The sequence below is a fragment of the Borostomias antarcticus genome, assembly GCF_949987555.1.
Source record: "Borostomias antarcticus genome assembly, chromosome: 10".
Taxonomy (NCBI): domain Eukaryota; kingdom Metazoa; phylum Chordata; class Actinopteri; order Stomiiformes; family Stomiidae; genus Borostomias; species Borostomias antarcticus.
This window is the reverse complement of record NC_140243.1, coordinates 22,810,401-22,837,220: the sequence shown is the minus strand read 5'-3', so window position 1 is coordinate 22,837,220 and position 26,820 is coordinate 22,810,401. Positions and strand designations below refer to the sequence as shown.

The following is a 26,820-nucleotide window of genomic DNA, read 5'->3' as shown; positions in this document are numbered from 1 at the left end:
TAACCTTTATCCAGACGGGTCATTTGTGAGACCGTGGTCTCTTTTGCAGATAAAAGTTGAGTTTTGCAGATAAAATACAAAACATCTGAATATACAGCATATATTCTGATGTAGAGCAGAATCTACACCAATAACATACGATACTCAACATAAGTTCCAGTAAAACATAAAATATAATCAAACAGAAATGTAAAAAAAAGAAGAAGAAAGCAAACCTATGAATCAAACACATTCTATTAATAGCCTATGCATAGCCTATATGTGGACATTGTCTTTTGCAAGTTTTTATCTATAATAAATTTGGATTTGATCATTTTTCTGTGATTTTTGTGGGAATTTAAGATCAAACATTTGGGTGTTGTGAGTATAAGATAAAACATTTGGGTGGTGAATATGTAGCTTATAAAATGTCCACGTATAGAGCAACAAGTGGACACACAATGGACAAATGCAGTGGAGACAGAATAAAGCAGACGTGTTTTAGAGCAGCATAGATGTGTTTATCTGTTTGTGGCTGTGTATGTAGCTAATCACCAGCTTTGCCCTAGCACTCGCAGGGTCAATCAGTCCAGCCAGCAGACTTTTGGATTGTTGCCCTCCTGGGGTCAGACAGACTGGGGCTACAGGGGCTGGGGCCATGGGGCCTGGGCTGGGGGTACTAGGGGCTGGGCTGGGGCTACAGCTGCTGGGGCCATGGGGCCTGGGCTGGGGGTACTAGGGGCTGGGCTGGGGCTACAGGGGTTGGGGACATGGGGCCTGGGCTGGGGGTACTAGGGGCTGGGGACATGGGGCCTGGGCTGGGGGTACTAGGGGCTGGGCTGGGGCTACAGGGGCTGGGGCCATGGGGCCTGGGCTGGGGCTACAGGGGCTGGGGCCATGGGGCCTGGGCTAGGGGTACTAGGGGCTGGGGCTACAGGGACTGGGCTGGGGGTACTAGGGGCTGGGCTGGGGCTACAGGGACTGGGCTGGGGGTACAGGTGCTGGGGCCATGGGGCCTGGGCTGGGGGTACTAGGGGCTGGGCTGGGGCTACAGGGCCTGGGCTGGGGCTACAGGGGCTGGGGCCATGGGGCCTGGGCTGGGGCTACAGGGGCTGGGGCCATGGGGCCTGGGCTAGGGGTACTAGGGGCTGGGGCTACAGGGACTGGGCTGGGGGTACTAGGGGCTGGGCTGGGGCTACAGGGACTGGGCTGGGGGTACAGGTGCTGGGGCCATGGGGCCTGGGCTGGGGGTACTAGGGGCTGGGCTGGGGCTACAGGTGCTTGGCTGGGGGTACTAGGGGCTGGGCTGGGGGTACAGAGACTGGGCTGGGGGTACAGGTGCTGGGGCCATGGGGCCTGGGCTGGGGGTACTAGGGGCTGGGCTGGGGCTACAGGGACTGGGCTGGGGGTACTAGGGGCTGGGGCTACAGGGACTGATGTGACGGACTTCACTTCACCCTGTGTTGTGTTTCTCTCTATCACTTGTTCCTTTGACCCATGTTAAGGGATTGTCCAGGGCGGGACGTGAACCTGCAACCTTGCGCACGCAAGTCGGATGTGCTAACAACTATGCCAAGAGAGATATCCCGCTCAGTAGGGGAGAGAGTTTTACTACTCGACGACTACTCTACTTTAGCCTCCTCGTTACACTGGCACTGGGGCTACAGGTTCTGGCGCTGGGCTGGGAACTGGGAGTTTACATATGCTCTGAGCTGGGAGGGTCTGCAGTGCAGGCCAGGGGCCTTCTCTGTGTGGATTAGGTAAGTGGCAGCTGTCTAGACTGGCCTCCACAGAGCTGAGACAGAGAACAAAGGGAGGCTGTAGACAGGGACAATAGTGACAACATACACACAGACAGCGGACCTAGGCTCCCTGGATGTCTCTGTCCAACATTACATGGTGATCTTTACAAAGTAGCCACACATTTTGATCTCACCGCTGAAACTGGATTGGATTCAGTTCTGTCCTATATGTTATTGGTTGGTGAGGGTACTCCATTTGAGCAGAACATGAAAACCATCAGCTCTAATAAGAACAAGTAATAATAAGAACATGTCCTTAAACATGGCTACATTTTCATGTAGTACAAAAAAGTAGCCTCCATTTATTGGTCCACTGCAGTGCAGTGTCATGCTCTTATTGCACATCTCATCCGTGTTATATTGGTCCACTGCAGTGCACTTCTCATCCATGTTATATGATCTAGATTCCACGTGTAATCATGATGGGGACTGGCCTTGAGGCAACAAGTACAAGCTACATGTACAAGCTGTTCCAGTGCTCCTGTGGCTCAAATATCCTAGCTGAGCTCCTGTTCAGCAGAGATCGTTATTATTGGATTGGAGGGATGTTGGAAGTCATTAATTCTCAGAAGATGCCATCCAGGCTAGACCTTCCCTCAGACCCCTTCCTCTCCCTTCCCTGAAGTGCCTATCAGCGGTTTATCTACCCTTATGGATGGCATGTGAGAATGGGTGGGTGGATCAGGGCCTAAGCGGACCTGGCACACAATACTACTAATACATAAACAGTGCTTTATTTCATTGACACTGACCAGCCAGGCCTGCCTTTGAGCTATGCCACTGCCAGCATTGAGAGGGGTTATTTTAAGCCTCATTCCTCGGCCAGTCATCGTGTTACAGAGCTGGGAATAACCAATACTTCGAGTGTGGAGGGCTGATTGACAAGGGCTGGTGCTTGTGGAGGTGCAATGCGATGGCCGCGCAGAGACGAATTTAGGCCTAGGGTGTGTGCGCTAGACTGTAAATCTTGTATCCTGGTGCTTACGAGGGACTTCCCTCTGTGTCTACAAACCCACTGACCGTGACAGACTTAGTGACTCTGATCACAGTGCCTCTTCTTTGCTGGGGAGGGACTCAAAGGTTAGCCTCCGAGTCTTTCAGGCTGGGGAGGGTTAGGAGAGGCTGTAATCGGGCTCAATTATAAATCTTGACGTCTGTTGATGATGTGAGGCTGGTGCTCTTTGTGCTGTATTCTGTCTCAGGTATGTGTAGCCAGTGGGCAGTATAACTCATGCATAGTGACAGACTAGCTCTGTTGTACCTGAGTATCCATATTTAGCCCCACCTGGTGTCATTAGATCACACATTGACCGGCGATCTAAAAATAAACCCTGATCTCTTTGGTCTAGTTTGTCTTGATGAACCTGATAAGAGGATATTTAGGGACAGAAGGGAGTCATGGAACAGAGTTTATCAACCTCAGAGTACTGACCTCAGGGTGAAGGGCAGCACATGGAGGATTTCCTGATAACTAAAGAGAGACCTCTCTCTGCAAATTCCTGGGACTGAAATACAAGCGAGGGAGAAAATTGTACTTTTCAGATTAGTCACAAACACAATCTAAAATGTGTGATCAGTGGAACACTCATATGCAAGATTGTTTTTGCTTTATTCTATTGTTTACACATGAAAAGTTCTCCATCTCCCTGAATATATTTTGTAGACAGCAACACCTTGTCAGGGGCAGGAGAGATTGTCAAGTTCACAGTTACATAATATGGGCACTGGTTCAGTGGCAGCATGAACAAGGTCGGGCTTCAAAGCCTTTTTTTTTTTTATCCAGGAACATTTTGCAATACTTCTGAGAGGGTGTTTCAATCTAACCAAAACTAACTGTTCCGAGTAAAGCAAGTGGGTGTGAAGCAGATCAGAGCTGCTGCCTCGGTGGGAACCGCTCTGTTCATGTTGATTCAGAGAGAATGACAGTATGAGCCAAAAGGTCATCTCCACTGGTCGTACAGCTCTGTGGCTGTCAGATGAATGACTCTCTCTCTTTCCCTCTCCTGTGCTTCACTCTAACACAGCCCTCTGCTCATTGCGCTGTGCAGTGCAGGAATGAATGTCAGGTTTGGATGATGTTCCTACTGTCTGATGATGAGCAGGCCTGGATTATGAATGCCCTGGGGTTAATCACTTTTTCTACTACCCCCCCCCCCTCCCCATCCCCTCCGCCAAACCAATGCCCTGCGGCCCACCAACCCCCCCCCCCCCCCTTATCAGACCGGGGCTGCAGATCATAGACACAAGTGATTGCAAATAGAATTTGTGGTAATATATTATGGAAACGTTTTTATGGCCTTTCTCTTAGGTCCCTGCTTGCCCGGAATTCGGGATACACTGAATAATATGATGATGAATAAATGTGTTGAACACCCATAGATAGACCACTTGAAAGTCTGAGCCCTTATGCTTTTGAGAATGGAGGAGATTGGACGGCAACATGGCAGCAATCCCAGGCAGCCAATCACATTGCAGGCTACCACTATTACCATATTGCTTACACTTGTCCATTCCCCTGATATCTCTATGAGTGTATTAAGCAGTGTAAGCTTGAAGGGTTGATTAGTGACTGACTTTAAATGTGTAGAAAAATGATTTTGTAGCATGATTTGTCTAACCTACTCATGAAATCTGTGTTGATATTCGCAGGGAGACATTTACACTAACACACGTCTGTCTTTGTGAAACAGGCAAAATATTTTGCATTATGAAAAAGTAGGCCCAGTAGCCTAGAAATGAGAACGAGCTCTGTGATGTCTCTCAAAATGAAAGTGAAATTCTGCCATCTGCTGGTGATGATGATGGATGTCACGGAGCGCAATTGTGGTGTGCAACTTTTCCACCCTTCTCTTCTGAAGTGCAGCGAAACCATCCAATTCCCTTCTTTAGATGGGTTTAGAAATATTGGAATTGATTGGTGTATACCTTTAAATCCATATAGGGTAGAGTGCACACAAGGGAAATGATGCTGTGCTACTAAAAGGCCTTTTCCAAACATGTTGGGTGGGAGTGTGTTCTCCAAAAATGTAGACCTTCTGCATTTTCAACTCGGCTCTCTTTCATCTCCGACAGCTTGATCCTTCCTGTGTTGAGTTGAACTCCACCAGCAGAGGGCGTGCCAGTAGAACAAGATATGCATATCTCTGTATCATGCTTATAGTATGTTATTGCTCATGGTCAGACTGTAGCATATGCGCTGGAACATTATGTTAAGGGTAAGTGCATCATAGTGCATTATAGCAAAAGTGCTGAGCAAATGTGGGTGAACATTTTAATAGGCTTAAGATACATGGACAATGTATTGTTGTTTGGTAACCCTGTTTTGTTATCTTCAGAGGCATCCATTGTTATCATTGTTTGCCAAATTTCCAACCCAGTTTATTTATGCTTTATTATGGATTACCGCAAACAGCCTTTGGTTTGTTAGCAGGGTTCTTTCATGCATTCTCACACCTGGAAACGTGACAGTAGCTTTACTGTAAAGAAAGGAGCTGAACACACACACACACACACACACACACACACACAGCCAAGGTTATGGACTGAAATAAAGGGATTGAGGTTCAATATCTATGCTTTGTAGTAAAACCCCATCCAAAACATTACATTCTAGGCCTTGCACTATCCACATGCTTACAATATTCTAAACAAATCCAAGAAAGGGAACTCTCAAATTAAACTGTCCCTACCTTGATATTAATTTGTAGGACTACTGAAATTAAATGCATAGCCTATTAAAGACAAAATCATTTTTCTATGACGGTACATGTAGGCCTTGCCGCCCTAATCCTCCTTAGTAGGCCTAGAACTGGCCAATCATTTTTCATGTCAGACTGTACTACCTCACAGATACAGTCATGTAGCACTTTAATACATCTATGTCTCGTTGTGATATAGAGATATTGTTGTATCAATGAAATACATTCTGCTACATTCTGATATAAAATTGGCTTTCACTGCCTTTCTTCTCAAAGCCAATCCCTTTCAATTTAACATAATTCCTGTTTCTGCTCAAGGTCCAACCAGCAGAGGGGTTGCATGAGTGCTAATCAACACAGAAAGAAGAAGCTTGGTAGAGTTAAGATGGCGGCATGTGGGTGAGGAGGCTGTGGATCTAAGCTCGGGATTTTTCGTCATAAAAGATTTCTATGAATCCTCCTATAAACAGTGGTCGAGTAAATAACATTTCCCACACACTTCACACATTTGTGTGTGATTTTGGATTGAACCCATGACATCTATACACTTCGTGGTTCACCCGTTGCCCGGGACCGAGGATCAGCTCAATGACAGGTATTTGTTACGGACAGAAGAAAAGGGTTTAAATCAATATTTATATGTAGGGTGTGGTACGTGCCGACCATCTGCATGTTTCTCGCTGATGTTAACATTGTCATGTGAATATCAATCGGGAAAAAATATTGGACGACCCCCACGAATTTGAAGCAAGGCCCGGCATAATGAACAAACCTTGCTGCCTTGCTCAGATAGGTTAGCTTGTTAGCTTGTTAGCTTGCCAGGCAGCGTAACGTTAGCCTCCTAGCTACCCACCTACTCGTAAAGTCATTGGCGTTGGCTGGTAAGCAGCTCTAGCTCGCTAGCATCGCGGTCCCAAGCTAGCAAGCCGTCTCATCGCTCTGTGCCTGGGAGGATTGGCTGATCGTCAAAGTTGAGACAGACAATGCGGGTTGGGGGATGGGGGGGGGCATAATCAGTTATAGCGTGATTTAAAAAAAGGTCACATTGTTTAAATATATCTATTTCCATTTTGCTGTGTGTGTATGTCTCACTAACCTCATGTTTTGTTGGATGGCTTGTTATCGATTATCAAGAAAGAGGCAGCTAGCTAGCTAGCTATGTGGCTAGGCTAGCTGGGAAGCTAGCTGGCTCTCTAGGCTAGGTGAGCTCACTGTTAGGTAAAGCAAACGGCAGGAAGCTAACGTTAGCTAGCCTAGCTCGGCTAGCTGGCTAGCTATGCGGTGACTGGCCTAGTTCACTAGGGTAGCCCTCTGGCGATTTGAGTTTTGCTACTTGTTGAAGACAAACGTTAGTTCATTCAATCAGCAACTTGTGGGGCTGGAGGTTTATGATCTTGCTGGTTATGTCAGTGTCTCTCTAACCGTGTATTGAAACGATTATGTCAAAGATGTGGTTGGTTGGTTGATAAGAATGTGGTGTGTGAGTCTCGCAGAAGTACTCATGATGACATGTGTTGTGAAACGTACTGTATAACCTTAGTCTACTTTGTTGGATAACGTTAACTGTTTAGATATTTTAGACACCAACAGTGAACAGATGAGTGCAAAGTTATGCTCTGGATATTGTGACCTGTATTTTGTCAGTGCAGGTGATTTATAGTAACCTATTTATATCATCCATTGAGATTGAATTGACTAAGGGGCTGTTCTACTTTTTAAGATTAAGAGGTTCAGAAGGTGTATTTGAATGACCTTGAGAGATGGGATGTGACACATGAATCTTGGAAAATGCTCTAATCCTGGTCTTCATGCTGAAGGACATGCTGTCCACTGAATGTATTGATACAAGGTAAAGCTTCATAGAGACATAGCTGATGTGAAATGACAGTTATTCCCTAATTAGGCTAGATCCTAGCTCTTCCAAACTTAGGCGTGCTTTGCATGCATGCGGTGCCATGGTCACCATGTGCTGTGGCACCCCCCTATGAGCTGGTGACAGTTTTTTTTTTTTTTTTCTTCTTACTCAGTTGTGACTGGGGACATGCAATTGTTAGATGAAACAGAAAGGTTAGGCCTATTGTTAACAAGACAAGTTTGCTTGGAGTAAATAGCTGGTCACACATTTCTTACTCTGAATGCTAATGCAATTCTAGATCTGTTTAAGGGCACTTACGACTTCTCATTACATATGAGTAATTTGTACAAGTCGTTTGTACAAGGTTGAAGTATTGACCTAGCCTCTGTTGCACTGGTATAAGATAATGTGCCTGTACATTTCGTCCTGTGCTGCTGAGTCTATTGATGTGTTAGGCCTTGATCAAGGTTTGAACTAGGGTTGTGGACTCTGTGATCTATATCTTTAATGGCTACAACACTTCTGTTGGCAATTGGTTGATTTGACCGCGAACTGTCAGTAGACAACTGACCATGGTTTATGACTCACAGGTTTGCTCTCAACCTGCATGTCTGTAAATGTAACTAGATGGGCTATGCTGAAGTCTGCTCCCTTGCATTCAGTATAGGCCTGCTGCTGCTGTTCTGTGCACTGCAGGCATCATTATGAGTGAAATAATTCTCGCTGAGAGAAATTAATCCCAGTGTGCCTCATTAATTCTGGGCAACCGAGTGCAAATATTCACATCATGAATGAGAATTAATCATATTTACTTATCTAGGTACTTACCTTCTCTTGTTCCCCAACAGGCTCCGTGAAGTCTCAGAGAAACTCAACAAGTACAACTATAACAGGTAAGACCGCTTGGTGATATGAGCAATGTGGATAATACTGAACCAATGAACTTGAGAGCATTCTGACATACTGACGTCCTGCGATAATGAGAGAAGTTGATATTGGATTGTGTGTTGTGCGACAGCCAGCAAAGATAGCTTAGAACTCAAGTCTATATTTTTAAGACTGTTGTGTTCATGTTGCAATTTCTACTCAAAAGTGTTGTGTGATGTAGTGTGCTTTGAGACAGAAGGCTGCGAGCAGGTATCCGCTCTTCTTATCTGATTGTTTCTACTATTTATCTCCTTCTATCCAATGTAGTCACCCCCACCTCAGTCTGCTAGAGCAGGCCACCTTGAAACAATGTGTGGTCGGACCAAACCATGCTGGCTTCCTCCTGGAGGTAACGTTGAAGGACGTATTTCTATATGAATAGTAACAATATATCTGCTTCACTTGTTCAACTCTCTTACATGATCGTCTTTTAGAAAGAAAAAATAAACTATTGTTTGTCCATCTTGTATGGAAGCAAGTCAAGGAAATTTGAGCTATTTGCATGTGAAAATGTCATGGAATATATATAACTCAAGTTATTTATGCACAAAGTCCTTCAAGTCCTTCAAGTCATGTATGCACAAGTGGCTAGAGTACATTCAGAGTTAGCTAGTTCATTGATTGATTACACAGTGGGTATATTTATAACTGAATTAGACTGTTGGCTTGAACTTGGCTTGTCCTTAGCTTATGCTTTATCATTGCATTGTGGATAAACCATTTAGTCAAGATACTGTGCATGTAGTCATAACCGACAAATGGAAGTATTTGCAAATATGTCAAGGGAAATATGGAGTTTTGTCTTTGTGTCTAGGATGGCCGTGTGTGCAGGATCAGCTTTGCTGTCCAACCTGACAGACTGGAGCTGAGCAAACCAGACGGCAGTGATGGGTGAGAACACTCAAGTGTTTTTTGTGCAAAAATAGTTCAATTTTGGGTGAAGAGAAGTGCATGGACCTGATATAGTACATGGAGATGATTGCAATAAGCGACTTTCATGACCATTAGGCAAAAGCCCATAGGCCTTCAGCCTGAAACAAATGTACTGAACATAGCCCACGCCATTCTCGTGTTGCTGGCTGGGATCTCTGTTCCAATCAGGATCAAACCTGCGATTCCTAAAATAGGCTGTGGCACTCCTTCCTGGCAATCTGATTGACTTTGGTATGGTTCTTCTGAGATGACATCACTACTGCTACTGTAAAGCTATCACCATGGAATTGTTGGATTGACACCTTATTATCAACTTTCCTCTAGTCCTTTAATGCAGTTATTACATCGTCATTGATAAGTGCTAGACCTGCCACAAAGCTTTCAATGGTGTCATGTGGAGTGTCCAAAATATATAGGGTTTTTTAAGCCAATTGCTTTGGCGAATGCATGTTTCTCTGCTCTGCTTCATTTTGTATGAGGAAGAATGCCTTTTGGCTGTTGCTAGGCTTTGTGTTGGCTGTGAGCATGTATTTTTGTGAGTTTCATTGATACCCTATACGTCTTGCCAACCGAGCAGCATCCAACAGTGATTTAAGAGTTTTTTTCTAGGCCCCTGTAGTTGCTAAGCATGCATGTGAATCAGCCTGTGAGAGACTGGGGAAGAATGTGACTGCTTTAAGCTTTTCTGCAGAGCACATGTTTTGCTGCCTGGCACGATGAAATAAGCTGAACTTTCAAAAGAAAATGAGATGGTTTCAGATGGTAATAGCTTTGCAGTCAGCACCACTGTGGGTTTCTGGAAAGCCTTGGGAAATGTGGACTGCAGATCCTCAATCAGTTAAGACAGCTGACTGAACTAAGCATCCTCTGTGCATAGGCTAGTATCCTATCTACTCTTATTATTTGAAGTAGACTTGTGCTCTAATAGGCCACGGTGGCTATAAACATTGTTAACGCACTAATAGGAGAAAGCAGTCGCAGCCCTAAAAACCCACAAGAACCTTTAAAAAAGGGAAAAGTCTTGACAGAGGAACGAGTTGCATCCAATTCTGATTCCCAAGGGTGTTGCCATGCTAGTCTCCGCCATGTCCATTCCCCCTCCTGTTTCTGATCTGTAAAACGACAAAACAAAGCCCCAAAGGGGCCCAAAAAAGACCTGGTGTTCCCAGGTCGTCTTCTTCTGGTCCCTCGCGGGCCTCTAGGTTTGTAACTTGATCTCCCATCTTCTGTTTCCAGTTCAAAGTTGAGCAGTGGTTCAGGGACAGGAAGGAGCTCCAGGCCAGGCAGGACTAGTGATCCGCCCTGGTTCCTGTCTGGTTCTGACACACTGGGCAGACTGGCAGGCAACACCCTTGGGTAAGTTCTGGCAGGGTCGGCGCAAACCTAAAACCGCCGGTAAAGCTGGCAGCCTCGTGTGCATACTATTATTATTATTATTTTTATTGGTGCCGTTCGTGAGGTGCTGGTGACCGCAGGAGACTTAAATCCTCAATGTTACTGACCGCTTGAAAATATACATGTTAAGCGTGTTTGTTTATGATGATGCAGACCTAAATACCACATCCTGTAAATTGAGATCTTCAGACTCTTAATCTGAGCGGTTTGAGTCAGAAATGTAACGCCACATCCTATTGAGGCTTGGTCTCAGAAATTGAACATTTCCAAGGCAACTTTTGTCAGTTTAATGTGCCCTTGTCGATATGATTATGTGAGCAGATTCAAGCCAAATGAAATAAATGTAGGCCTAGTGCCACGCCACTGCTTCCATCCATTGCTTTGAATGCTTCTGGTAGAAATCTCCCAGTGACCGCCAGTGCGCTGTCCTGTGTGTGGCTGTCTCCTGTGCTGTCACTCCTCCACTGACTCTAGCCTTGTGCTGTGACAGGAGTCGTTGGAGCTCCGGTGTGAACGGAGGAGGAGGAGGAGGAGGTGGTGGAGGTGGAGGAGGCAGTGGAGGAGGAGGCGCGGGAGGAGGAGGAAGTGGAGGAGGAGGCGCAGGGGGAGGAAGTGGAGGAGGAGGAGGCACAGGAGGAGGAAGTGGAGGAGGAGGCGGCGGAGGAGGGGGCTCCTCGGGGAGGTCCTCCACAGCTGCCCGCGACTCCCGCAGGCAGACCAGAGTGATCCGCACCGGGCGGGACCGGGGCTCCGGGCTCCTGGGGAGTCAGCCCCAGCCCGTCATCCCAGCCTCCGTCATCCCAGAGGAACTCATCTCCCAGGTACAGGGCACCGCGCACACTCAGCCTCTCATCCAATCACATTCTATATCCTGTTCCACACTACAGTAGACACTCGGTCACTCACCCAGAGGGAGGGAGGAAGGAAGGAAGGAAGGATTCATTTTTAGGGGATTCAGCCATTGATTGTACCATTGTTAAAGTTCTATTGTCAATTTATTTTAATTTTGATTGTGTTAGTCGTCCCTGTATAGCTACTGCTTTGGCATTTAAAGTTCCTTTCGAGATTAAATAAAGAGTTTAAATCGCCCTCTCCCTGTATGTTATTCACACTGAGAGCTTTACCGTACAAGCACCTCGGTCAGACTGCAAGGTCACACGCTGCTCCGCCCCTGGCCCCCCCCCCCCTCTCCTCCCCCAGGCCCAGGTGGTGCTCCAGGGGAAGTCCCGGAGCGTGATCATCCGGGAGCTGCAGCGCACCAACCTGGACGTCAACCTGGCCGTCAACAACCTGCTGAGCCGCGACGACGAGGACGGGGACGACGGCGACGACACGGCCAGCGAGTCCTACCTGCCCGGAGGTTCGTACGCAGACAGGGTTTTACACACTCGCGCGGTCCGCAGATAACCACAAGGAAGAAGCACACGCAGCACACGCAAGGTCGATAGCGGAGGGCGCAAATCGACAATGGAATTAATGACCCTCGCTGACATGAGTGGTCTGGGTTAAAAAAAATGGTCCTTTTGGAGTTTAGAGTATTTTAGAGTACAGATAATCTACAGGAAGCAAAACAACCGGCAAGGCGTAGTTTTTTTTTCCCCGTTCGTAAGCTTGATTGAGGCCTTGAAAGCAGAACATTCCTCTCCCCCTCTTCCCCCCCCCCCCTCCCCGTGGACTCAGCAGAAGACCTGATGTCTCTGCTGGATGCCGACATCCACTCGGCCCACCCCAGCGTCATCATTGACGCCGACGCCATGTTCTCGGAGGACATCAGCTACTTCGGGTACCCCTCCTTCCGACGCTCATCCCTGTCCCGGCTGGGCTCCTCGCGAGGTAACTCACCACGCCTCAACACCGTCACGCCGTCTGAACATCACCGTTAGCATACCGTTTGCTTAGCCAATGGGAGGCTGTAACCTTAAGCCCACATTTAAAGCATGAGTCGTTTTAGTTTTTCTTAATGGCGTACATTTCCTTGTGTTTCCTTAGCCCAGATGTAGATCATTGTCTGTGTTTTTTTTTTCACATGTATCATAATAGGCCTGTTTGTCATTTACTAAGTGTTAACTTGGCCTGGGGAAGTACTTTCTAAGGATATCCTCTTCAAGCTACTGCTTGTAGTCTATATACAGGCACAGTGAATGTGTTCACTCGGTTGTGTTTTGTGTGTGCGTGTGTGTGCGTGTGTGTGTGTGTGTGGGTCCTATGGTGCATGACTGTCGCTGTAGTGAGCCCTCTGAGAAAGGCCCGCTAGGCTGTTGGCTAACAGAGACCTTCTCTGCTGTAGCAGCCTACAGAACTACCAACCTCGCCCACACACGCCCCCACCAGAATATTAGATCAGACTCTTTATTAGCCACATGTGCACGGCTGGGGGAATTTACATTCTGTACAGTATGTTCCCATAAGCTCTGGCATCGTACACGCATACAGAAACAGAGAATACGACACATCACACATAATACACAGGACAAAGCGCAGTACACGACGGCCAGAGAGCGCATGCACGCCTCAGTCCCACCCACCTCCCTCCTTCTACCTCACGTCTTAAAACGTGAGCGCGCAAGAACGATAAAAACACGCCCGAATCGACAGAATCAAAGACCTCCAGCGCCACGGTTGCATTTCCCTAGTTGAATCATTTATTAATGGAAACACATTCTCTCTCTCTCTCTCTCTCTCTCTCTCTCTCTCTCTCTCTCTCTCTCTCTCTCTCTCTCTCTCTCTCTCTCTCTCTGATGATTCATCTGTGACGGGTCTTTCCCAGAGAGTGGCTTACTTTTTATCCCACTGGTGTGACCCCATTGCATACCAGTTCTCCTCCTTCCCCTAGAGCGGGACTCCGAGCTGTTGCGCGAGCGCGAGTCCGTGCTGCGGCTGCGCGAGCGGCGCTGGCTGGACGGGGCCTCGTTCGACACCGAGCGAGGCTCCACCAGCCGCGAGGGGGAGCCCAGCCTGGACAAGAAGAGCATCCCCGTCCAGAGCCCGGTCTCCCTGGGGGAGGAGCTGCAGTGGTGGCCGGACAAGGTGGGAGTGATGTGGAGCTCGTGGGGGGCGGGGGGGGGGGGGGGAGGGGGGCGCGTACTGGGGGGTTTATGACGGGACGGGGGACGGGACGGGGGGGGGCGAGAAGAGCCGCGAACGCGCCCTAGACGTCGTTCGTTCTTGATGTTTTTTTACAGCCGCCCATCGAAACACGAAATGGCTAGACCTAGATTTGCTTTGTTACCACGTCCAACATTTGTCTGAATGCGTGTTAGTCCGAAAGCCTCCGCGGTGGCCTGACGTCTCATTGCGCCTCTGGTTGCTTCCTGTCAGGACGGGCTGAAGTTTGTGAGCATCGGGGCCTTGTTCTCCGAGCTGGTGGCCGTCAGCTCTAAAGGGGAGCTCTACCAGTGGAAGTGGAGCGAACCTGAACCTTACAGAAACGCGCAGGTGAACAACCAGAGAGATTTGATTTGCATTTATTTCTTTATTTCAGTGGGTAACCGCATGAGTCGGTTGTGGCCGATTGTGGTAGTGCAGAACAACAGAGGCTTTCATTCTCAGAGATGTTAGTAAGCATGGCCATTATGGTTACCGCATCACGACAGCACTGAGTATGACACTTCTTATTATAACACTACACATTACTGTACACCATACTACTGTGGGAGTCATGCGTTGCAGCCTTGATTGAGCCTTAGAATGAGGGGCCGATGAGATGCTTTATAGAAAAGGACAGTCCACTCACTAATGAAGACTAGTGTCGGTCAGTCTGCATGATTCTTGCAATGCTAAGGTTGATCCCTGTATCCGACCAGGACGGAAGCATCTGTTGAATTCATATCTCTACAGTGCGTTTGCTAACTGCCCCCTCCTCCAATCAGAACCCCTCTATCCACCACCCCCGTGTGTCCTTCCTGGGCCTGACTAATGAGAAGATCACCCTGCTGTCGGCCAATAGCATCAGAGCCACCGTGGCAACAGAGACCAATAAGGTAACAAATCGATTCCACTTGGGGGGTGAATCTCTTAATCTTAATAATGTATGGCAATACTTATTATAAACAATTATAAACAATAAACTTTGATAGGCTTTGCAAAGTGGAACTGAGATTTTCTGTTTGTCATCATGTTGTGTGTTATGCCATTTTCAGAATAGTTCATGATCGGGTTGTTTGTTTTGTTTTGTTTTGGCCAGATTTCACATTTCCAAAGTGAATGTAGGCTAATCGTCAAAAATGTAGGCTAATCATGCAGGACAGTTTATTCAACTTTTTTCTCGTCATTAATTGTGTCATTAATTGTGTTTTTTGTCACATAATATAGGCCGCTGTTCGCCTACTGTAGCCGACCTATGATTCTACCATAGAAGCTTTAAGACCATACGCATTATAATTTAGTTTCTACACCCTACTTCCTCAAGTAGAAAAAACGCTCACCCGTTTCGGCATAGCGCCTTCTTCAGAGCTAGGGCTGGGTTAAAAAAATCGATGAATCGATTCTGAATCAAATGATTCAGTAACACTAACCGAACCGATATTGAATCGTGATAATCGATTCTGAACCTTGTGAATCGGAATCGAATCGATTCTTGAAATTCGAATCGATCCCCAGCCCTATTCAGAGCGTGTGTTGCGTTTGTCTGCAGGTGGCCACCTGGGTGGACGACACCCTGAGCACCGTGGCCTCCAAGCTGGAGCACAGCGCCCAGAGCTTCCCGGAGCTGCAGGGGGAGCGCATCATGTCGCTGCACTGCTGCGCCCTCTACACCTGCGCCCAGCTGGAGAGCAGCCTGTACTGGTGGTGAGCTCCGCTTCCTCAAGCCTCCATTTTGTGTCCAGTGATTATTTTTGTGGTTTTGATTTTTTGTGTGTTGATTATGATGTCTGTTTTTTTGGGGGGCGCCAGGGGCGTTGTGCCTTTTAGTCAACGGAAGAAGATGCTTGAAAAGGCCCGGGCCAAGAACAAGAAGCCAAAGTCCAGCGCAGGCATCTCCTCCATCCCCAACATCACGGTGGGGACTCAGGTTAGAAACAAACTCTTCCCCTCAAATGTCAGTCTACCTTTGTTAAAGCTACATGAGATAACTCGGCACTTTGGCAGCCCCTCTGGTCGTGATAAAATCGGCACTGCATTTTAAGAACCACACTTCCCACAATCCCCCACTCACACGCTGTAATGATGGGGGAAAAAATTATAACAAACGTGCGTGGCGCAGACTGGATTGGAAGATTGTAGATACTTTCTGGAAGGATGGCTTCAATGCAGATAAATACCGGTCTTTCTTTTATGTGCATGTAGATTTTGTTTCGCGGGGCGAAGTCTTTGTTGTCTTCCTGATATGTGACACGCAAAACGTGTCACTTCCGTTTCCACCACAAGATTTCCCGCCAGTGTACTAGCCAGTACACCTAAATTCTAAAATAATAAATTCCCAGGGTCTCATGTCACGAAAAAGATTTTTGGGATCTTGCCAAGGCCAATTCATAAACTAATAGCAAGTAAAGGTGAATATTGAGCCATAAAAAAGTGATCTCATTGAGCTTTAAGATTTATTTAAATTTTTGTAGTTACAGCACAATCTTCACACTTGCCTCTGTTCTTGTACTGTACTTGCTCATGGGCAGGATTCCCAGCGCTCTGGCGAGCACTTTTCAACACAATTTCAGCAGAAGTAAACAATCAAAGCCAGAACCATATTGATTTCATTAAAACCAGAATGTGTGCGTGTTTTCGTTCTCCTCTCCGTTAGGTGTGCCTGAGGAACAACCCCCTCTACCACGCGGGCGCCGTGGCCTTTTCAGTCAACGCTGGGATCCCCAAGGTGGGGGTCCTGCTGGAGTCCGTCTGGAACATGAACGACAGCTGCCGCTTCCAGCTGCGCTCCCCGGAGAGTCTGAAGAGCATGGACAAGACCACCAAGACGCAGGAGATCAAGTCAGTTCCAAACAATAAACCATTTTGTAATTATGGTAATGATAACAACATTGACTAGGCCACCCAAGACAGGAGAGTCAGTTAAATGATTAATATTATGATGTGATGGGTTGGGGATAATGTGATGTCGCCGTTTGTGCGTCCGTCACACGAGATGTACCAGAGCACACCACCGGAGCTGCTAGACACAGATTTTTCCTATTGCCAGTACATGGCCTATTGCTTTGTACACAATAAAGCTGTACGTTGTGTCTCAGTAAAAGTATAGTCCATTCTGCTCAGTGGCCTTTCTACTTTCCAAAACCACAAGAGTGTAGAGTTTGAGCTTCCTTCCTTGTCTGGTCCTTGATCTACATGTTCAGGCAACCTGATCACTAACTGACTAGCTGTCGTGTCTAGCTTGCTAACCGGTTACATTTTAAGAAGCTATATTTATTAACTTTTATTCTATTTATTAACAAAAGTCTGCTTGGCTGTTGAGGGATTTGAATGGGACTTCATCATGAAGCTCGCAATGATCAGCCCATTGGCTAATGCCAGCTTTGTCAAACCCAGCTGCTTAGCAACTGTGAGGAGTTGTGCTTGATTTAACTTTCGACCTATAATTAGAGGTGACTAATTTAAAATAAAAAATAAATAATGGTGGTGGATTATCTGCAGAATAGACCTGCAAATGACAGGGCTACATTATTAAACTCGCTTCCACTGCTTCATTGACACAAAGGGCCAATTTCTCATTGGCGGGGGACAACGTTTACTTTGCACTTGTTAATAATACAATGGATCTTGTTAATATATAGTTATCATGGTATATGATTAGTAATATATTATTCAAGAACATGCACAAGAAATATTAACATTAATTTAAGGGGCAGTTTGAGAGGCTTAACATTCCTGATGTTTCGCTTGACCAGACCAGTATCCGTTCACCCAGACTGTCTGTTCCAGTTCAGTAGCAGCGCGTCTGTTCCCTCCCCAGGACTGAGAGCAAGCCTGAGCTGGTGAAGACTGAGATGGGGCCCCCTCCCTCCCCAGCCTCCACCTGCAGCGACACCTCCTCCATCGCCAGCAGCGCCTCGCTGCCCTACAGTACGTCAGCCCCTCTCTCCACACACAACCCTGTCTCAACTCCAGAAGGTGCCGTCTGGAAACCTAAATGGCTCTTTTTGACCCGACATGGGTTCTCTCTGGAGTCTTTCATTCAGAGAGAAGTTAAAAATGGTTCCATACAGTGCTTGTGTGTTTTGATGGTCTCAGCTCTCCTAACTCCATCCATTTTACCTGTCAAACGGTCCAAGTAGCAGGTTTTCAGTTTTTTACTGTCGCTATGCTATGTTTTTTTGTCTTACCAAGGGATGTTGTGGTGTAGTTTACTGTATAAGATGGGTTACAGTTTCGTGGTGTATAAGGAAAGTATATTACATTTCACCATCAGAAAAAAAAGAAGTTTTAAGTTGTAGAGTAACAGTGTTGATAACGATGATAAGCGTCTTATTGAGCAGCAGGGACCTGTTTGTGAGTAGTCTAGGTTACCTTACAGGAGTGGTCTTATTATGGGTAGTCGTCTGTGAGCTTGTGTGTGTTTGCTGACCTGTGTTCTGTGAGCTTGTGTGTGTGTTTGCTGACCTGTGTTCTGTGAGCTTGTGTGTGTGTTTGCTGACCTGTGTTCTGTGAGCTCGTGTGTGTGTTTGCTGACCTGTGTTCTGTGAGCTCGTGTGTGTGTTTGCTGACCTGTGCTCTGTGCCCCAGAGCGGAGGCGCTCCACCCCTGCCCCTAAAGAGGAGGAGAAGGTGAACGAGGAGCAGTGGAGTCTCAGGGAGGTGGTGTTCGTGGAGGACGTGAAGAACGTCCCAGTAGGAAAGGTGGGTGCAGCGGTGTCCCCCCCCCCCTCTCCCTCTCCCCCTCTCTCTCTCTCTCTCTCTCCTCTCTCTGTGTTTCTCTCCTCTTTTGAGTGTGGTATTCGTCACAACTCTTGCCAAGCTCTTTGTAATGGAGATTATGGAGTATTTGTGCTGGCGAGATGGTGCTTTTACTGCAGTATCAAATATTTAATTCAAAAGTTCAAGAGGTTTCTTTTGTAGGTCCAGATGTGTCTATTCAGTTTTAAATGTAGATTTAAATGTAGCAGAGTTCAAATTCAGCAAGAAGTCATGGTAAAAGTAAAGCATCGTGAAGTTCCAGTTCACATGTACGCTGCATCTGTCTTGCTGCTGTCTTCTCTGTGTCTGTTTAATCTGTGACATTTGTCCTTCTAAACCCAAGGTGCTGAAAGTGGACGGCGCCTATGTTGCTGTGAAGTTTCCCGGGACGTCGAGCAGCGTGACGAGCCAGAGCGCCGCCGCGGCGCCCTTGGACTCTGACCCCTCCTCCCTGCTACAGGACTGCAGGCTGCTCAGGATAGACGAGTTACAGGTAAACTAACACTAACACACTCATCATGATACGCCTATAGCACTAACACACTCATCATGATACTCCCAGCACTAACACACTCATCATGATACTCCCAGCACTAACACACTCATCATGATACTCCCAGCACTAACACACTCATCATGATACACCCAGCACTAACACACTCATCATGATACGCCTATAGCACTAACACACTCATCATGATACTCCCAGCACTAACACACTCATCATGATACACCCAGCACTAACACACTCATCATGATACGCCTATAGCACTAACACACTCATCATGATACTCCCAGCACTAACACACTCATCATGATACTCCCAGCACTAACACACTCATCATGATACTCCCAGCACTAACACACTCATCATGATACTCCCAGCACTAACACACTCATCATGATACTCCCAGCACTAACACACTCATCATGATACACCCAGCACTAACACACTCATCATGATACTCCCAGCACTAACACACTCAGCATGATACGCCTATAGCACTAACACACTCATCATGATACACCCAGCACTAACACACTCAGCATGATACTCCCAGCACTAACACACTCATCATGATACACCCAGCACTAACACACTCAGCATGATACGCCTATAGCACTAACACACTCAGCATGATACGCCTATAGCACTAACACACTCAGCATGATACGCCTATAGCACTAACACACTCATCATGATACTCCCAGCACTAACACACTCATCATGATACTCCCAGCACTAACACACTCATCATGATACTCCCAGCACTAACACACTCATCATGATACACCCAGCACTAACACACTCATCATGATACTCCCAGCACTAACACACTCATCATGATACTCCCAGCACTAACACACTCATCATGATACACCCAGCACTAACACACTCATCATGATACTCCCAGCACTAACACACTCATCATGATTGTCACGTCGATTTTGTTCATACAAGCTCAGTGAGTAAGTTTGACATGGAGCATGTGTTCCTGAGCTGTGTTTTATAGTTATCAGATATGATGATGATGATGATTGGATAATTGATTTTCACAATACCTGTATAACGGTGATGTGACATCCATATTCCCCATTGAATAAGAGTCTAATTTAGGTCTGACCTCAATCAGGAGACTGACATTATCTTCATGAGCTACTACGATGGTATTGTTATATTGTGTTTGTCATGAATAAGGCGTCCCTGCTGGGTGTTTAATGTTTGTGGTGTGGACTCTCTCTCTCTCTCTCTCTCTTTCTCTCTCTCTCTCTCTCTCTCTCTCTCTCTCTCTCGTCTCTAGGTGGTGAAAACAGGTGGAACCCCTAAAGTTCCAGATTGCTTTCAGCGCACACCTAAAAAGCTCTGCATCCCAGAGAAGGCTGAAATTCTGGCTGTGAATGTTGACTCAAAAGGTTTGTCAGGAGACCTCCGTACGTTCACCAATCTACACTGATAGCGTTTTGCGTCATTAGTTAACACTTGCATTACATTAGTTGCCTCTGTGTATGAAATGCGCTATACGAATAAAGTTTGATTTGATTACAAGTTCCGTATTCAATGCTGATATGTCCGGTATTATGAACAGATTCTGTCATGCTTCAGCGTTTTAGTTTTCGAGTTTGCTCTTATTATTTTCAGTGGGTATACAACCAAGAAAGAAGGACGAATGCTCAGTTTGACATGCCTAGCTGATCCTGGTTTAGACGTCAATCCTGACCTCTCCCCAACTGTCCCCTGCAGGAGTCCACGCCGTGTTGAAGACGGGGAACTGGGTGAGGTACTGTATATTTGACCTGGCCACAGGGAAGGCTGAGCAGGAGAACAACTTCCCCACTAGTAACCTGGCCTTCCTGGGCCAGAGCGAGCGCAACGTGGCCATCTTCACCGCAGGACAGGTGAGAAATAAAATGTACAATTTGGATTTACGTCGACCCCGGGGAGATGCTCTCAGCCTCTAGAAGCACACAGAGCCCTGCTAGTGATTTCCATCTTGCGCTTGAGCAGCGTGCTGACGTTGATGTCCTAATGTCTTCCAGGAGTCTCCCATCGTCCTCCGGGATGGAAATGGCACAATTTACCCAATGGCCAAAGACTGTATGGGCGGAATACGAGACCCTGATTGGCTGGACCTGCCCCCGATCGCTAGTCTGGGTATGGGGGTCCACTCCCTGGCTAACCTGCCCTCCAACTCCACCATCAAGAAGAAAGCTGCTATAATCATCATGGCTGTAGAGGTAAGACACGTTTGATTTGGAGAAATGCGTACATGCACAGCATACAAACCCCATATTACAAACCGTGGATACATTACAATTTCAAAGATTATCGTTAAACTGATTTCTTTGCTTCCATTTGTCCAGAACACCTTCAAGTAACCGGCCCCAAACTTTTAACATCCATTTTTGAAGTGTGATAATTTGACATTGTTGTTTTTTTTTCTTCTTAATTATCACTGTGCGTTTAGTACTGCACCCCTGTACCCTCTGGCCGTGTGTTCCAGAAGCAGGGGACTCCCGTTGAAAGGCCTGTAGACTGAGTCATTAGTGCTCGTTTGTCACCGTGTGCTCACCGTCCACCCTCCCCGTTCCAGAAGCAGACGCTGATGCAGCACGTGCTGCGCTGCGACTACGAGGCCTGCCGCCTGTACCTGGTCAACCTGGAGCAGGCCTTCCTGTTGGACCAGAGCGGCCAGGGCCTGGGCACCCCGCTGGGCCAGCGCTGCGACGGCAACCGCAACATCCTCCACGCCTGCGTCTCCGTCTGCTTCCCCGTCAGCAACAAGGAGACCAAGGAGGAGGAAGGTAAAGGGCCCTCATCCATCCAGATCTGGGAGGGGAGGGAGGGGGGGAGGGGAGGGGAGGGGAAGGAAGGAAGGAAGGAAGGAAGGAAGGAAGGGAGGGAGGAAGGAAGGAAGGAAGGAAGGAAGGAAGGAAGGAAGGAAGGAAGGAAGGAAGGAAGGAAGGAAGGAAGGAAGGAAGGAAAGGAGGGAGGGGAAGGAAGGAAGGAAGGAAGGAAGGAAGGAAGGAAGGAAGGAGGGAGGGAAAGGTAGGAAGGAAGGATGCAAACAGGGCCCTCCTTCCCTGCCTGCCTCTTCCCTGCCGCCCCACTCTCCCCCCCCTGCCTGTGTGGTAACTGTTGGTGGGCTGTGTTCCAGAAGCTGAACGGTCTGAGAGGAACACGTTCGCCGAGCGTCTGTCTGCCGTGGAGGCCATCGCCAACGCCATCTCCGTGGTCTCCAGCAACAGCTCTGGCAACAGGACCGGCTCCTCCAGCAGCAGAGGGTAACGCAGACGAACCGTCTGAATCCATCTGGACCAACACCTTCACTAACTGATCATACAACCTTTACTACGCTAACATCTTAATTGACATCAAACCAAAACTACCATTACTAACCAAACCTAACTATCCTAACTACACAAAACTAACCTAACTAGTTTGACCGGTCTCATAGTTCCTAATATAACCTTTAAAACGTTAAAACGTCAACCATTAGAAAATCTAACCCTCATTGATATAACTCTCCACGTGTGAGTGTCTGCTTATCCTAACCCTTGTCTGTCTGTCTGGTGTGTGTTGTGACCAGGCTGCGTCTGAGGGAGATGATGCGTCGTTCTCTGAGAGCTGCAGGGCTCGGCCGCCACGAGTCTGGCCCCTCCTCCAGCGACCACCAGGACCCCGTGTCTCCGCCCATCGCCCCGCCCAGCTGGGTGCCTGACCCCCCACCCATGGACCCGGGTAAGCAGCGCGCATCCACACACACACACACACACACACACACACACACACACACACACACAGACTGGTAGAGACACACGCTGCATTAAATGGGTATTATGCTAATGCAGATGAATATGCTGACCGTGTGGCTTCGCTGTGTGTTCCTACCAGATGGGGATATTGACTTCATCCTGGCCCCGGCTGTGGGCTCCCTCACTACAGCCTCCACTGGAACTAGCCAGGGACCCAGCACCTCCACCATACCAGGTCAGACACACACACACACACACACACACACGCACACACACACACACGCACAGGCTGTCAACTCAGCTCAAAAATGATATTCTTATTTCTCTCTTAAAAACTTTCAGAAAATCAAATATATATGATTGTTGGCAGCCTATTAATATATTTGGCATAGAAAATGACGCTCCTTATGTAATATCAGAACTGGTCAGCACCAGTTATAACCACAAGAGGGCACTTGCCTATTGCGAAAGAGATGAGACGTCCACTTGATCAGCGAGTGCAGAGCGTTTCTTGTTTAAAACTGTTTAAAAAATCTTACGGAAGTGCAGAGTACGCTTAGGTATAGATAGATGAATAGATAGTTGTTGGGCTGTTTTTCGGCCATTTTGAAAAGAATGAATACTAACGTGGAATGTGTTTTGGCATGATGAGAAGATGAAGGGGACTCAGGAGGCTGGGTGACGTTTGACGCACGCAGTAGCTTACTAATTGAATATTTATTTGACAGCCCTAACACACACACACACACACACACACACACACACACACACGGTTAGTTCCAAAAGCCATCTGGCTAGCTAGTTCCTCACCGAGATGACTTGGCTAGCTTCTCGCTAATTCAACGCACAGATAGAAATTCCATAGAGCTGACTTGACTCCTCGAATCTTGACCGGCGTGTCTCTCTCCGTTCTCCCAGGCCCTTCCTCCGAGCCGTCCGTGGTGGAGTCTAAGGACCGCAAGGCCAACGCCCACCTGATCCTCAAGCTCATGTGCGACAGCGTCGTCCTGAGGCCACACCTCCGCCAGCTGCTTTCCGCCAAGTACGAGCCCTGCCTTTTTAAAAACACAACTGCATTTTGCTAGCGGGCTAAGCTAGATACAGACGCCGCCACTCTCCTAGCCAGCTGTTTCAGTTTTACATGGTTTTGTTATTGCTAACCAGCGAATACCCTCACAACGCTTCATTTCCTGAAGGGGAAAAAGAAACTGAATGGAACGTGGCCCTGTCTGAATACTCTAAAGATGCACCCTTCCTCCCTGGAAGGAATCTCTGATCTAACTGGGTTGGCTAGCGGTGAAAGTCCCTCCTCTCTATGCAGCCGTCAGGGATTTCTCAAAAGGAGGGAGAAAGGAAGGAGCCATTTTGATGCTTTTTCAAACGCTGCCTCCTCTTCCCTCCTGGCCTTGTTTAGAAAATGGCGTCTTTCATACAGCAGCAGATTTGGCCGGGAAGGTTGTTTTTCCACTTCCCTGCGCTGTGCGGCTAGTAAAGCGTGTGTGTGCTCTGCGCTGTGCGGCTAGTAAAGAGTGTGTGTGCTCTGCTCTGCTGGAATAGGGATGCCCGTGGGATGACCCCCTTCATGCTGGCAGTCAGCGGGAGAGCCTACCCTGCCGCCATCACCGTTCTGGAGGCCGCACAGAAAATGGCCAAAGGTAGGCAGACACACACACACACACACACACACACACACGTGTATATTTGCTTGTATGTAGCAGTGTTGCTGCGCTCAGTCCCCCTGTCCTCACCCGTCTGTGGTCCCGTGGGGTGCGTGGTGTCTGGGGTAGTGGGTGACCCGGGCATCATGGAGAAGGAGGACGCCGACTCCGTGTTCATGGAGATGATCTGCCCCTCCGGGACCAACCCCGACGACTCTCCTCTGTATGTCCTCTGCTGCAACGACACCTGCAGCTTCACCTGGACCGGAGCCGAGCACATCAACCAGGTTACACTCCTCCCACACTCGCTCTGTGTGTGCGCGTGGTGTGTGTGTGACTGTGTGTGTGACTTGTGACTATGTATGAGTGACTGTGTGTGTGACTGTGTGTGTGTGTGTCAGGGTTTCCGTTAACCGGTAATTACCGTTTTTTGTCCGGAAAAATCCGTTGAAGTCCGATATATTAAAATCTCTCCGGTCATAATGTCCGCACAAAATAATTCCCCCTAATTGTATTAGGCCTACAATAGGCTAAAATTAAATTTCCATATATTATGATTCCTTTTGAATATAAAAAAACGAATAGGCCAATTAATTTTGTTCCATTAATGTGTAGGCTATTGGTTAGTAGGCATATAAAAAAACAGCTGTACGATAAACCTGCCTATAGGCTAGCGGGCCACCATAGCAAGCGAGATGGAGCCTGATCGAGGTACGGAGCTTGAGGCGAAAATGGAAAGGCCTATTAATATTGAATGGAAATTAGCCTATGCACGTTGTAAGTTCTTATAATTTATTTAAGTAGGCTATACATATAGGCCTAGCCTATGAATTCCAATCAGCGCAGCCGTAGGCCTTAAATTAAAATGTTACGAGAAGCCTACATTTTGCCTAACTTAACTCTTGTACTTTTAAATAAAAATGTTATATATCTAGTCATGCATTGTGGCATTTTTTTATTTAGCCCAGCCCGCCTATCAGTTGTTTCTCAACAGTTATGTCCTCCTGCCTAATAGCCTACTGCGATGTCCGTGGTTATAATGACGCTGTTTTATTGATAAAAAGGGTAGGCTAAAACTGGAAAGAGAAATTAGTAAACACATATTACTGTCGCGAATCCCAAACCAATTAGCCTACATCCTCAAATCCGATTCATGCAATTGAAATAAACATTCATGTTCTAGCCTACAGTCGCAATTCAAAGGTGACTATTTTTGTGGCTGTGCAATTACATATAGGCCTAGCGCATGGAATCATGACAGCCTATCACACATTTAATCATACGGATGCGAAATAAGACAATAAATGGCATATATAAGCTACACAACGGCCAATCACCGTGACAAACACCTATAATAGGCCTAATATTATAATATAATGACCGGAATTTCTCCAGTTTGTCTGGAAAAGTCTAATCTTCCCGGACCCATTGACCGGTACCGATTTTCTCTAACGGAAACCCTGGTGTGTGTGTGTGTGTGTGTGTATAAACAAAAATGTCTTTCTCTAGACTAGCCGAACTCACCAGCCAGCTCAGACCCTCCATAAGTTCTGTCAATTAGACTCAGTGAACAAGCCCAGGCAGAACTCACCAGATGTAGTAAAGAATCTAGTTTGTTTAGATTTTTTTAGACAACATCCCAAAGGCACCTGACCACAAGGATGTTCCGAGTCCCACCTTCCCCATGTCTTACGTGTTTTGAGCTCGTGAGAATCCTTTCTTCACAGCGCTCACCAGAACTACATGGCTAGTTTGAAGTGTTCCTCAGCCCCGTTCCTCACCTTTGCCCTCTCGCCCGTTCGTCTGCAGGACATCTTCGAGTGCCGGACCTGCGGCCTGCTGGAGTCCCTCTGCTGCTGCACCGAGTGTGCCAGGGTGTGCCACAAGGGCCACGACTGCAAGTACGTACCGCCCTGTCCGCCAGCCTAGGGCAGTCACCAGATCAGATTTATGAAGTGTCTAGCCCATGTTTACTGCTCTGTATATGTTCTTAGCCAATAGACAAACATTTTCCAGGAGCTTGCTCCATCGTCTCGTTGAGAGAGGTCAGGGAAGAATTTTTACTGCTCACTTTTCTGGCCCCCGGGTGAAATTTTTTTTTCCTTCCCTCTGGAATATGTAGGGGTGGGACCTATGCCCACCCTCCCATTGCTCTCTGTAAAGCGCATTGTGTTGCCTGGGTATGAAATGCGCTATATAAATAAAGTTTGATTTGATTTGATCATCCATGTCCCCACACCATTACTGATTCCCCCTGATTTGAAATAGTGGTGACTGAAGCAGTGGGTTTACGCTTGTAAAGACACCAATTGTAGATCTTTTGCATCGTGTTGAGACGGAATACTTCATGTTCTTCTGTATACCTTCGACCACACATCCTGTCCTGTAAAGCTGCTCGTGATCTCAGTGTGTGTACGCCGACTACCCACGTTAAATGCAATTATTGTAATTCGCTTCGGATAAAAGCGTCTGCTAAAT

General features: G+C 47.2%; 1 protein-coding gene across 17 annotated transcripts in view; it reads left to right on the top strand.

Annotated features, from left to right (window-relative positions):
* The first annotated feature begins 5,894 nt into the window (after positions 1-5,894).
* Positions 5,895-26,820, top strand: part of ubr5 (ubiquitin protein ligase E3 component n-recognin 5) — a 40,851-nt gene continuing 19,925 nt past the window's right edge. For 10 of the 17 annotated variants that reach the window (XM_084444091.1, XM_084444095.1, XM_084444100.1 and 7 more), the window contains exons 1-28: positions 5,895-6,074; positions 8,183-8,227; positions 8,529-8,610; positions 9,076-9,152; positions 10,431-10,550; positions 11,080-11,410; positions 11,790-11,949; positions 12,270-12,422; positions 13,405-13,616; positions 13,908-14,024; positions 14,459-14,569; positions 15,223-15,377; positions 15,483-15,600; positions 16,327-16,511; positions 17,491-17,600; positions 18,261-18,373; positions 18,774-18,923; positions 20,233-20,344; positions 20,673-20,827; positions 20,969-21,166; positions 21,523-21,733; positions 22,087-22,213; positions 22,519-22,670; positions 22,824-22,919; positions 23,603-23,726; positions 24,242-24,339; positions 24,472-24,629; positions 26,152-26,243. In XM_084444091.1, the coding sequence (XP_084300217.1) occupies positions 6,013-6,074; positions 8,183-8,227; positions 8,529-8,610; positions 9,076-9,152; positions 10,431-10,550; positions 11,080-11,410; positions 11,790-11,949; positions 12,270-12,422; positions 13,405-13,616; positions 13,908-14,024; positions 14,459-14,569; positions 15,223-15,377; positions 15,483-15,600; positions 16,327-16,511; positions 17,491-17,600; positions 18,261-18,373; positions 18,774-18,923; positions 20,233-20,344; positions 20,673-20,827; positions 20,969-21,166; positions 21,523-21,733; positions 22,087-22,213; positions 22,519-22,670; positions 22,824-22,919; positions 23,603-23,726; positions 24,242-24,339; positions 24,472-24,629; positions 26,152-26,243 (3,824 nt within the window). In that variant the 5' untranslated portion in view covers positions 5,895-6,012. The remainder of the gene's footprint in view (positions 6,075-8,182; positions 8,228-8,528; positions 8,611-9,075; positions 9,153-10,430; positions 10,551-11,079; positions 11,411-11,789; positions 11,950-12,269; positions 12,423-13,404; positions 13,617-13,907; positions 14,025-14,458; positions 14,570-15,222; positions 15,378-15,482; positions 15,601-16,326; positions 16,512-17,490; positions 17,601-18,260; positions 18,374-18,773; positions 18,924-20,232; positions 20,345-20,672; positions 20,828-20,968; positions 21,167-21,522; positions 21,734-22,086; positions 22,214-22,518; positions 22,671-22,823; positions 22,920-23,602; positions 23,727-24,241; positions 24,340-24,471; positions 24,630-26,151; positions 26,244-26,820) is intronic. The other 7 variants (XM_084444092.1, XM_084444090.1, XM_084444086.1 and 4 more) reach the window with 2 other exon arrangements.